The sequence below is a fragment of the Macrotis lagotis genome, chromosome X, assembly GCF_037893015.1.
Source record: "Macrotis lagotis isolate mMagLag1 chromosome X, bilby.v1.9.chrom.fasta, whole genome shotgun sequence".
Lineage (NCBI taxonomy): Eukaryota > Metazoa > Chordata > Mammalia > Peramelemorphia > Peramelidae > Macrotis > Macrotis lagotis.
The window spans coordinates 459,834,053-459,847,662 of record NC_133666.1 but is presented as its reverse complement, the minus strand read 5'-3'; the positions used below and the strand labels follow the sequence as shown (position 1 = coordinate 459,847,662).

General features: G+C 35.3%; 1 protein-coding gene across 2 annotated transcripts in view; it reads left to right on the top strand.

Moving 5' to 3' along the window:
- MYOM1 (myomesin 1) overlaps positions 1-13,610 on the top strand; it is a 171,374-nt gene that overhangs the window by 79,353 nt on the left and 78,411 nt on the right. For both annotated transcript variants that reach the window (XM_074202601.1, XM_074202602.1), the window contains exon 14: positions 1,277-1,401. In XM_074202601.1, coding sequence (XP_074058702.1) covers positions 1,277-1,401 — 125 coding nt within the window. The remainder of the gene's footprint in view (positions 1-1,276; positions 1,402-13,610) is intronic.

Sequence of the window (13,610 nt, the reverse complement as noted above, 5' to 3'; positions counted from 1 at the left end):
TACAAGAATTCTGGGAGATAGATGCTATTATTATCCCTATTTTGCAGATATGGAAACTGAGACAAATAGCAGTTAAGTGAGCTCCTCAGGGTCACATTGTCAGCAAGTATCTTTCTGATTCTAAATTCTTCACTCTATTCAAGGTGTTACCTACCTGACTTAGCTGCCACCTATTATACACTGCCTTCTTTTATTCAATTTATCATGTGGGTAGCCAACTATATCTCTCTAATAAGATTGGGTTTAGAGAGATGGATTTTTTCACAGAAAAATTCTAGGTCACTATAAAGAAATCTAATTGAATATATTTGTGAATCAAAAAACATTTATTATCTGCCCATTATGTGGCTGAACCCAGGGATTCAAAGACAAGAGACAATCCTATCCCTGCCCTCAAAAAGCTTATAATCCCTGAAAATCAAAATTATTTCTCTATATAACTGATGTTATTCTTACCGTGAATCAGTTACAAAATGTCCATACATTTTTATAAATAAGAAAGAATTGTATTACTTCTCCTGTTAGGGAATTCCTGTAAGCTCCCTAAGAGAGGGATCCTTTTCACATATTTTTTGGTATCTTCCAGAGTATATAGCTATTACTAGGGTTAATTTTCAATAAATATATGTTCACAAGATGAATAACTCTTTTTTATTTTTAAAAATTGTATTTGTTTTTCCAACTTCATGCAATTATAGTTTTTACCAATCAAATTTTTTTGCAATATATTGAGTTTTATATTTTTTCTCCTTTTCTCCCTTTCTTCCCCTTTCCCCTGACAGAGGGCAATCTATATAGACTCTACATTTATAACCAAGCTAAACATATTCCCATTTAGATATGTTGTGAGAGAATAATCAAGTCCAAATGGAAGAAAGAAAATGTTAGAGAGAAAAAATGACAATATATGCGACAACTTTTTAAAAATTGAAGATAATAAGCTTTGGATTTCATTTAAATTCTGCAGTTCCTTCTCTGGATATGGGTGGTGTTTTCCATCCCAAACTGTCTTTGATTTTTGTTCTTCTAGAACAAGTCCATCATAGTTGATCATCACCCAGTGTTGCTGCTAGTGTGAATAATGTTCTAGTTCTTATTTCATTCAAAATCAATTCTAGTTGAATGACTCTTACAGAAGGATTAATGATGATAAGGTAGATTCTGTGGGGATAAATGGATTGTTCTTTGGAAATGTCATGTGACCTCTTGGGGACACTAGTATTATCCAGGATATGCAACCTTTCTATTCATGTTAGTTTTGTTTTTTGTTTTTCAGAGGGTGTTGTTCCTGGGCCACCTACTGACCTCTCTGTGACAGAAGCCACTAGAAGTTATGTTGTGCTCAGCTGGAAGCCTCCTGGTCAGCGTGGTCATGAGGGCATTATGTACTTTGTGGAAAAGGTAAAGTTGTGTCAATATTTACCCTAATGATATCTCTTATAAGGCTTCCCCTAAGGAAAGAGTTTTCCAGACCTCAGAGTTTTCACTGTCCCACAGGCCACTAACTACCTAGCAAAGTCTTTCATTGACTCTCCCTAGTCTCTCTTTCCTTAGATCTGGCTGCCCCATTTCACTGCCTCAGGCAGAGATGAAAAATTGTGAATTCTCATCAGGAGGTATAGTGGCATGTACTTATCCTGATTAGTCATTTTTAAGAAGATTTATCCTGTCCTGTTTGGACAGTCTGGGTAGTCTGGGTAGAAGCAATCACCAATATTATGATCTGAGTTTGAAGTAGGCGGATAGTTTAGTCATCAGTGTTTTTCTCTGTCTGTTACATGCTGGCCATATAACCATGAACAGACAAGTCATATAACTCTTCTGCCATAGTCTTTGGGTGACTGAATCTATGTCAGTAATAATAGATGAGCAAAAAGGAATTGAGAATTAGTTAGAACAATGACCAGTTCAGCTCAATAAGCATGACCCATGATATATACTTTGTGTTCAACATGATTCTAGAAACTATGGGGGGAAATGGAAACTTAAACTATATCCTTACCCCTCTCTAATTTAGTCATATAAATCTCCAGCTGCAAAAATTGTTCTCTTACTTTCTTCGATTGGTTAACTCTTTAGATTAGAATCCAGTGTTAATGAGGTCAAAGGCTCAGGAACTATAGTAGAAAGACCTTTGACTTGGGAGTCAAGGAACCTGGATTTGAATCTTGGTCTTGAAACATATTTACTGTGACCAGGGACAATTTGCTTAACTCATTCCTACCCACCTAGCTACATATACTTAGTCACTAAGTAATATGCTTTCTCTAAATTATGATTTAAAAAAAATTTTTAGCACAATCACTGTTCAGTTTTCTCCATCAGAAGTATTAAAAGGGGGGCAGCTAGGTGGCGCAGTGGAGAAAGTACTGGCCCTGGAGCCAGGAGTACCTGGGTTCAAATCCGGTCTCAGACACTTAATAATTACCTAGCTGTGTGGCCTTGGGCAAGCCACTTAACCCCATTTGCCTTGCAACCCCCCCCAAAAAAAGCAGTATTAAAAGGACCCCCCCCCCAAGTTTCTATAAAAAAATCTGTTTTTTTAAAGCAGCCAGAACTTTTTTTCTTGTTTTTTGTTTTTGTTTTTTTTTTAGATTTTTCAAGGCAATGGGGTTAAGTGGCTTGCCCAAGGCCAATGGCTAGGTAATTATTAAGTGTCTGAGGTCAGATTTGAACTTAGGTACTCCTGACTCCAAGACCAGTGCTCTATCTACTGCACCACCTAGCCACCCCAGAACTTTTTTCTTAACAATTCATGATGGGATGATTGGCAGATCAAGAACCTAGTGAATAAATATTAAAGAGAAAAGGAAAGAAATTTAATAAGCATCTGGAAAACTTCTTTCCTCATCATAAAAATATAAATACAATCCAATACAATGTGATTCAATAATCATTCAGTAAGCCCTACACATATGCAGGGCCCTGTGCTAGGAATGGGAATACAAAGATAAATAGATCATTTAATTCTTATTAATTTTAATACAGAAATATTCATATATAGGAAAAGGGATGGCCATGGGATTTCATTGATGTAGGAAATTCAAGGAAATTCCCAGCAGTCTTGGTCAGCACCTGCTCTATAACTTACAGTCTTAGAGAATTGCCTAGAGCAAAAAGAAGTTATATGACTTGTCTGTTCATGGTTTCATGGCCAGCATGTATCAGAGAAACACTGATGACTACACTATCTGCCTACTTCAAACTCAGATTGTAATATGGGTGATTGCTTCTACCCAGACTACCCAGACTGTTCAAACAGGACAGGACAAGTCTTCTAAAAAATGACTAACCAGAATAGGTATATTCTACTATACTTCCTGATGAGAATTCACAATTTTTCACTGCCTGAGGCAGTGAAATGGGGCAGCCAGGTGGCTCGGGAATTCATCTTTTCTAAGTTCAAATCTAGCTTCAGTCACTTACTAGCTGTTTGACCCTGGGCAAGTTAACCCTATTTGCCTCATTTATAAAATGAACTAGAGAAGGAAATGTCAAACCACTCCAATATCTTGTCAAGAAAACCTCAAATAGGGTCATAGAACATCAAACATGACTGAAACTACTGAACAATAAGCCAGTGAATCTAATAACCAAAATTTCAGAATAGCCAAAAATTTCAGAACACAAAGTTGATTCAAAACTTTCTTTGGGTTCCTGGATAAATCCCTCTACTTTATCCAAAAAAAGATATCTATCCCCAATGGTAAGTGGAATAATCTATCCAGTGACTTGTCCTGATAGGTGGGTCACTATAGAGGCTGATAACATGTCTACTGCTGGTACAATTTCAATGAACCTGAGAAATACTTTCCCAGCAGCCCCCCATTACTGAAACATATCCTATGTGACATGAGTCAGATTAGATGACTGGAAACAAGTAAGAGAAGAGACAGGCAAATACTGTCCAAGGTTGGAAGTTGGAGCAGGGGCTAATCAAGAAGAGAGGGAGAATTATGGCTATGTATCCTGGAAAGATGTTTGACTACACTGGAAATGTTCTAGTAATGGCTGTTGTTGGGGAAAAGTTACTCAGGGACCCTGGAGTCACATCTTAAGAAATATACCACACCCCTTACACAAAGACCATCTTGGCCTATCTATGGAGATTCCTCAGAGAATAAAGATGAATTAACAGTTTGATTTCTACCTGAAATCTTGAGAGGTCTACCACTATCTGGAAAACTCACTGCAGGCTATCTGGGACATTCACTCTGCTTCTCTTAGGCAAGGCAACTAATTCCTGTTTCTAAAACTACTCTCATTCCTATTAGTCCATAAAGGCTCTCATAGGGTAGCCAGTCCTGAAATTTGATCCATTTATTTCTGAGACATATGTTCTATCTGATCTCACTAGTCCAAAGCTTTCACTTTAAGAGGTTATTAGGTTAGCCAATGACTATTCCATTGTCTGAAGTTGGAGAAAGGTCAGAGGTGCAGATATTAAGAGTAATGAATAACCTCAAAGGCAAAGAACGTGCTCTTTGGAAAAGAAGCAGGAGAGGGGGAAGAATGATATTTTATGTTGCTGTAGGGCCTGACATTTTATCATTTATGTTGAAATCATAAAGTCATGAACCTTAAAATGAGGAAGTTAGACTCAATGGTTTCTGTGGTTCCTTTTAGCTCTAAACGTATAGTCTGAAAATCTGGGAACTGAATTGGATGATCTCATTCACTAATGATCCTTTGATGTGATAAAACTGAAGCTCATACAGTGAAATGTCTTGTCGCTGATCACACCATTGGAAATGCTTACATACAGATCTTGAGGTTCTCCTTAATCTTAAACAGCTTGCATTTTAGAAGAGGAAGTTAAAAGATGTGGGCTCCAATGTGTCTTGATATTAGGGTGAGCAATGGGGATAATCTCTTGCTTTGATGGGAGAAAGGAGAGTGAGGCAAATAGCAGTGCACTGGTCTCTTCTTATAGCAGCTAGTATAGTATAGTGAGGCTATGACCTAGTTCAGTGTCCATAGATGTCATTGAGAAGAAGGGGTTGAATGAAAGAAAAAGACAGCTAATGCAGCTTCTGGTGAGGATTAGGAAAAGTTTGAAGAGCTCAAGGAAAAGAAATTTTAAAAAGCATAGATGAGTTGGAATTATGGTTAGGAATGTCTGGGAGTAATCTCTTGCCTGATAATGGCTTTTGGAAAATAAAACTGAGACAAATAATAGTTAATTATATCATTATGATACTATAGGGAAAGGCAGCCAGTGACATTTAAAGGCTTTAGGGGTGTGAGTGGGGGAAATGAGGAAAAGTAAGAAAAGTTAAGACATCTAAAAACAGAATAATATTCATTTAGTACTTCCTTTGCCAATGCAGATTACAACTGCTTCATGCTTTAGGAAGGGGTCTCTAAGTGTCACAGAGACCAAAGAATCATTATGTGATAGTCAACTTTCTGATGAAAAGTTTGTCCCAATTTGATTGGGTAAGTTCTCAGGAAATAGATAACTAGTCTAGCATAGTTTCCAGACTTGAATCAATCAGTAAGTGGTGGTTAAGCACCTACTATGTGCCAGATTTGATGTGTTTCTAGTTTATTAGGGCCCACAAAATCTTGCATGGCATTCATAAGGCAAGGTAATCTCCAGGCCACAAATGAGGCACTGAAGTAGAACTTTAATAGAGTAATATAGGATTAAATTGGTGGCATAATTTCATATGACATTGTGGTATTTCATCTAGTCCTTTTCATCTTGCCTTCTTTTATTAGAGTATTATCTTTATTAATATTTTGGTTTTATATCACCTGCATTTTTTGAGTATGTCCTTCCCTCCCCCCTTACCCTACTAACCATTCCTTATAGCCAAGAAAAAAAAAAAGAAAAAATAGCAGTTTGACAAAACTAATCAATACATCTACCAACTAGGATAGCATTTGCAGAGTTCTACATCCACAATCCATGATCACTGCAATGAATGGAGGGGGGGAGTACATTTTCTCATCTCTTCTTTAGGGCCATCTTTGGACATTTTAATCATGCAATATTTAAATTTGTTATTTTTTCCCTTTAAATTGTTCCTGTTATTCTTAAAGAGTGCTATTTTACTGTTTTTGTTTTTGTCTTTCTTTTAATGCTTATTGCTTAACATAGTGCCTTATGCATGGTACTTGACTTGGTGACTAACCAGGCTAGGTATACATGGGACATTTCATTAAGGTGTACTTTCAAGGAATTTTGTCATTTTAAGAAAGTATATATATATATATGTATATATATATATATGTATATATATATAAACTCAGTCATAAAGTCCATTATTTGTATTGCCCGAACAAACCAAAGAAACTAAATCTTAACTAAACTTAATTTTTAAAAATATAAACTTAAAATGAGAAATGAAATATTCATTTTTGAGAGATTAGTGTGTTCCTAGTTATACCTGTACAACTTTCATGGACATCTGTGCACCAATGCTTAAACTGAAGTTGATAAGAAATAATATTTTCATATGAGACCTAGGAATCTAATGAAATTCTGAAAACTTCAGAAGAATCAGAACTAAGAGTCAATGACTGCTGGGTAATGTTACCCTATCCCCCCAGTCCTCTCTCCAGTCAAAGATTGTATCTCTCAAGGTATTATTGTAAAGAACATGTTTGGGAAATATTTCCTCAAAGGTATTATGCATTTCTTGAGGACTAATAGTGTTTTCTACAATTTCAATTCAATTCCACAAATATTTGTTAACATTTCCTATTCTATTTGATCCCTGTTTCTTTATACATAATTCTTTATAATAATTGGAGTTGTGGAGAATGTTATAGCAAAGGATCAGGGGTAATTATAAGCTTGGAAGGTTTAGGGAAATTCATCTCTGACTCAAGGTCTCCCAAGTAGCTCTGAAGTTGGTCTGACAGGAGCAAAGAATTTGTCTGTCTTAGAGAACAGAGGGGAAAATGTTGTATAGCATAAGTGAAGCTAGGACTTAAGTCATAAAATTATAGGATTTAGAAAAGAGAGAGAGAGATGAACAAGAAATCATCTAATGAAAAACTTATGGTGAAAAGAGATTACATATATTAGAGAAAAGAGTGTGAACTGGATCTGATAGGTTGTTTTAGGTCTTTGATAAGGTTAGTGAAAATAGAACTTTGGGGGGAATGATATTAAAAGTGTATAGAATCGAAGGCAGCTAGGTGGTGCAATGGATAGAGCACTGACCCTGGAGTTAGGAGGACCTGCGTTCAAATCTAACTTCAGACATTTAATAATTACCTAGCTGTGTTGGGCAAGTAACTTAATCCCTGTTGTCTTGCAAAAACAAAACAAACAAAAAAGTGTATAGGATGAATTGGAGTGTTTAGGAATCTGTAGCTAAGAAAATCATTTAGCAGTTCATTATTGTTCTGCTTTGTCAATTAGTCGTGTCCAACCCTCCATGACCCTACTTGAGATTTTCATGGGAAAGATACTGTAAGAGTTTGTCATTTCTTTCTCCAGGGTTAAGGGACTTGCTCATGTCACATAGCTAGTATCTGAGGCCTTATTTGAACTGACGCCCTCTTAGCTCTATGTCCTGGTGCTCTGTCCACTGTACTTAGCTCCTCTTAGGGGTCTATTACAGTCTTTTAAATCTTTGAGAAATCTAGTTGAGTAGCAATAGTCTATGTGGGTGTAAACATGCAAATTGGGTGACTATTATGCAGTATTGACATGCTAATATTCTTTCAGCTCTCCACCTTAGCTATAGACTTTCAAATGCTAACGAAGATAAAACCTGAGAGTCATAGACTTCCCTTTATTAAATCATTTCTTTGACAAATACATTTTCCTTTTTCCTTAACAACAGAAAACAAATCTCCATCACATACATTTTTCAACTCCCGATTAGAAGAGATAGATCTTGTAGCACAGTCTAGTTTTACAAATTAATATCTCAGAGAAATTTCTTTAATTTTCAGTTTCTTAGAAGTTCTTTAATTTTGCACAGATAAGCCTAGGATTGAGATAGAGCTAGAGTTTCATGCTGCAGTAGAAAGTAGGATGGGAACAAGCTTTTATTGAGTGTGTTAAGCACTTAACAATTATTATCTCAGTTGATCCCCACAACAACCTTTCGAGGCAGGTGCTATAATAATAGCAACTCCATTAATCAGTTGAAGAAATTGAAGCAGACAGAGATAAAGTAACTTATTCTGGATCATATAACTTGTAAATATGAAGGCCAGATTGAAGCTCAGGTCTTTGAGCACTCTATCTACCATGCACTGCCTCTAATTTTTTACACAATTTTACTAATATATGTTAGGGTCCCTGCTAATTACTTTCAAATTTTATGTAAGAACAGAGTTCTGAGAAACCCTGAGAATGGTCATTGCTATCTTATTTTTATAATTCCTGATATCTTTTGAGTGTATATTACACACACACACACTCACACACACACACACACACACGCATCCTTCCTTTCCCAGATAACCTTATATACCTCAATACAGAAATTAAAAAAGACAAAAATCAAACCAGCAAAATTATCTAAAACATCAACAGAGCAGGACAGTCTCTCTCCTTAGATAGATAGATAGATAGATAGACAGACAGACAGGCAGGCAGGCACATAGATAGATCTCTACATCCATAGTCAAGTCTTCATCAGGATCTAACTTAACTATTACATTTACAGAATTCAGTTTTCTTCTTTTTTCTTTTCCTTCCTTCATTCCTTCCTTTCTCCCTTCCTTCTTTTTTTCCTCCCTTTCTTTAATGTTTCTTTTCTTCCTTCTATATTTTCTTCCTTACCTCCTCTCTTCCTTCCTTTCTTTTCCTGCTTTCCTCCCTTCTGTCCTTCCTTCTTTCTTTTCCTTCCTTCTTTCTTTTCCTTCCTCTCTCCTTCTACCTTTCTTTCTTTTTTGCAAGGCAACAGGGGTTAAGTGACTTGCCCAAGGTCACACAGCTAGGTAATTATTGTGTCTGAGGATAGATTTGAACTCAGGTCGTCCTGACTCCAGGATCAGCACTCTATCCACTGCACCACCTAGCTGCGCCCCCCTTTCTTTTGTTCTTTCTTTCTTTCTTTCTTCCTTTCTTTCTTTCTTTTCTATCTTCTTTCCTTCCTCCCTCCCTTCTTTCCTTCCTTTCTTTCCTTCTTTCTATATTTTCTTCCTCCCTCCCTCCTTCTCCCCTTCCTCCCTTCCTCCCTCCCTCCATTTTCCCCTCCCTTTCTTTCTTTTCTATTCTTTCAATTTATAATCTGTCAATCAACTAACATTTATTAAGTTGTTTTTTTATGTGCCAGGCATTATACAAAACACTGATGATTCAAATAAATATAAAATGGAAATATTATTAGGAATAAGAAATATACATAAAGTAGATAAAAATTAATTTCTATGGGGAAGAGAATAGACTGTAATTGTTTCATATATAGATATTGTCTTCCTGAATCTGTTTACTTTACTTATTATCAGTTGATATAGAACTTTCTGCACTTCTTAATATTTATTATTTCCTTTAAAATTATTTTTCAATTATTAATCATTTTTTTCTTCCCACTTTCAATCACTGAAAAGGAAGGAAGGAAGGAAGGAAGGAAGGAAGGAATTCCTGTAACACATACAATTAAGCAAAACATATTCCCCCATTGGACATGTTCAAAAGCGCATTACTTATCCTACATATTAGTCCATCTTCTCTCTGTCATGCGATGTATATCATTCTTCATCAGTACTCTGGAACTATGGTTATTATTTGGTTCATCAGAGTTTCAAAATTGTTTATTTTTATAATATTGATGCCATGATTTAAATAATTCTTTTGTTCTGCTCACTTCACTCTATATCGGTTCACATGGGTTTTTTCACTCTCTTTGAAAATATCTTTCCCTTCATTTCTTATAGCACAATAGTATTTTACTACATATATACTAAAATTAAAGAAAAGAAAATGACAAATGTTGGAGGGACTGTGGGAAAACAGGTACAATGATGCCCTGTTGATGAAGCTGTGAATAGGTTCAACTATTCTGCAAACCAATGGAATTACACATAAAAAAGTCACAAAACTGTGAATACCTTCCAATGCAACTATATCTCTGCTAGATCTTTATCCCAAAGAGATTAGAGAAAGAGGAAAAGGTCTTAAATGTACAAAAATATTTATATTTATTGTTTCTAATGTTTTAGGTTTTTGGGATTTTAATCATTAAACCAAAAAACCCCTAAAACTTAACTAAACAATCTTAAAAAATTAGCAACTAAATTTTATTTTAAAATACATACAAAAAAAGAGAAAAAGTTTTTAATTTTTTGGAGATAAGTTGTCAGTAGATACCCCTGACATACCCATAGACAGAGCAATATATTTCCTTTCTTCTTTTTCTATAATTGTAACCTAGTAACAATATGCTGCTGATTTGCTACTAAGTCTATATTTTCACATGCCTCAACTTGGACTTCTGATCTGCTTTGGCCACATCTGCTCTATCTCCTCTATTAGGTTTTAAAACTTCTTATGACTAAGCATAGCTGAGTTTATAATGGAACTCAGAATGCTCTTTTATCCATATCCCCGTTGGACTAGAAAAGTCATTTTGTAATACCAGCATCTATGGAGACTACATCATGGAGAGAGAGAGCATTATTCTATGTGTCTTGGGAGGGAAGACAACAGAATTAGAAGAGACGATCTCTAATTTTAAGGATTCTTATGATTTATCAAGGGAGATAGAATACAGAGGAGTAGCTCTTGAGTATGTTTACATAACTCTATCCAAATGTCAGCTCATATTCTTGAGTTCTAAGTCTAAAAACATTTCCAACAAACACTTTTGATCTATTGACTTTTCTTAAGAAAAATGTTTTTGTATCTGATCTATGGAGATTGTTCTTCCTTCCTTCCTTCCTTCCCTCTTTCCCTCTCTCCAAACATTTTGGTTTGTAAATGCCTGTTGGGACATCAAGACAATATTCAGCTCCTCTATCTTAGATAAAAATGCAGTAAAGCACACAACAGTAGCAGCAAGTCACAGGAAAAAACTCCATACTATTTGACCAGTGACTAGGTTAATATAAGATGTCCTGGTGGTGATGATCAGGAATGTTACTTAAGAGGCCATAAGTGCCTAAGATTCATATTGCATTCTGGTGAGCAAGTGATAGGGTGCATGAAACATTGAAGAGACAATAGTTAATCTTTTAGAATACCCTGTATATGGACTTACTGTTGTATTGCATGTGGATGAAATTATAGTAGTGACTAATAATAATAGTAAATGTCTATGTTGTCCTTCATATAAACACTGATTTTTATAACTAATTTAAAATAGAAGAACTATTACTATCTCCATTTTACAAATGATGAAAAAACTGAAACCCAGAGAGATAAATAACTTACCCAAGATCCCACAAGTAATAAGTGCCAAGTCATGGGATTTAAATCCATATTTCTCCTAAATGCAAGTTCAATTACTTTTATCTTTTACCAGATATACTTTTTTAATGGAAAGGAAACTTCAAATTCTTCCAGGATCACCAACACATATTCCCTTTGTGCACTTGACTCACTAAGAGGAATGGAAAGTGAGAAGGTAGGGGGATAGAGAAAGAGTCCCTTAGGTAAATTCTCGTATTTCACTTCTCTGTGAGTGTTTTGATCATAGACTTCTTTTTCAAGGAGCAGGACAAAGCTTGAGCATGTTGGCATATTTTCCTCACAAAACACATTGTTGTTATTTTCAATCATATCCAACTCTTTGACACTCCCTTTGAGATTTTCTTGGCAAAGGTACTGAAATGATTTTTCATTTCCTTACCAACTTATTTTACAGAAGAGCAAATTAGACAAGCAAGGTTAAGTGACTTACCTAGGATCACCCCACTAGTAAATATCTTAGGTCATATTTGATCTCTGGTCTTCCTGACTCCAGTGCATTCTATCCAGTGCACCATCTAGCTGTCAAATATTTACCTAAGCCTTTAATAGGTACATAGAATAATAACTTTTGTTTCTTTGCCAGTGCTGGAGGATCACAAATCAGTAACATATCTAGTTATGTTTTGATTATAGACTCTTGAACTAATTTAAATTGAGATTTTTTTTCCAGAAAGGGCCATTTATATCTTTAAATAAGACAGGGTTCTTCATTATCAAACTGTTTAAATGAGTCTAAAGCACTTTTCAATTGAAAGTGTCACATAAATGCTCACATATCCAAGCTTCCTATGATATTCTCTTAATTTTCTCAGTTTCTCTGACTCTACCTCCCCATCATAATCCCAAACCCCAAAAGGGAAAAGGAAATAGCATACTTTTTATAATCTTTGCTTACTCAGCTCATTTATTCACATTAAAGTATAGGTGATTCATAATATAAATTATTATTCAAGTTATCCAAGGCTTAAAATAAAGGCAAGAAATTCTAAGGTACAGAATTTTAGACCCTAGGCATTTACAGGAGGATAGAAATTTCAGGGTACAGAGATATTCTGAACACATATCATATTTATTTGTATCCATTCTTCCAATAAAAGTGGTGCAGTGGATAGAGCACTGGCCTTGGAGTCAGGACGATGGAAGTTTGAATCCAACCTAAGACACTTGACACTAGCTTATGTAAGCTTGGGCAAATCATTTAACCCTGGTTGCCTTGCATACAGGGTCATTTCCATTTGTCCTGATTCATATCTGGCTACTGGATCCAGATGACTCTGGAGGAGAAAGTGAGACTGGTGACTTAGTATATCATCTTCTCACTCAAATCCAGTTCATATGCTTGTCATGGCATCACCTCCCTGATGTCATGGTCTTCATCAAGAATGAAGAACAAACATCATGAATAAATGGTATTATTTATAATACTCCAAACCCAAATGTTCCTGCAAAACCTGGGTATAATGAGAAGGTGAGAGGGAGAGAGAGGGTACTCCTTGAGCCTTTCAGATACCTTTTATTTCTGATAAAAGTATAAATAATGGAATTTATTTAGCAAATTTAATTCAAAAATCTTTAGTTCCTAAAACATTCTTTTTAGAAGGATGAAGTGTTAATGAAGAATTAAAGTAAAAATCACTTATTGACTCTCCTATTTTGAAACTTAAGCCAGGAAAGAAAGAATCTCTTCATAGATTCATTCATTGAAACATATTACATATAACATTCTTAATGATTTAGTTCAGTTCAATTCATTTCAAAAGATAATTAGAAACCATCTGTGTTTATTACTATGTTAAACGCTATGGAAAAGGGGGGAAATTGATGAAGAGGAAGAGAATATTTTCTTGTTGTTCAGTCATTTTTCAGTGATATCTAACTCTTCTCAATCCCATTTGGGGTTTTCTTGGCAAAGTTACTAGAGTGGTTTGCCATTTCCTTCTCCAGCTTATTTTATAAATGAGAAACCAAATAAAAGAGGATTAAGACTTGCTCAGGGTCACTGCTTGTGACTGAGGTCAGATTTGAACTCATGATATATACACAAACATACATATATATATATGCATATATATACATATATATATGTATAAGGAAGTATAAAGCACAGCCATCCTTAAAATAAATCTCAGCACTTCATGAAGATATAGATATTATTATCCACCCCCTCCCTCTCCCCATAGTGACCTTCCCCAAGATTATTTTTAAATTGTTCTAGAAGACTATG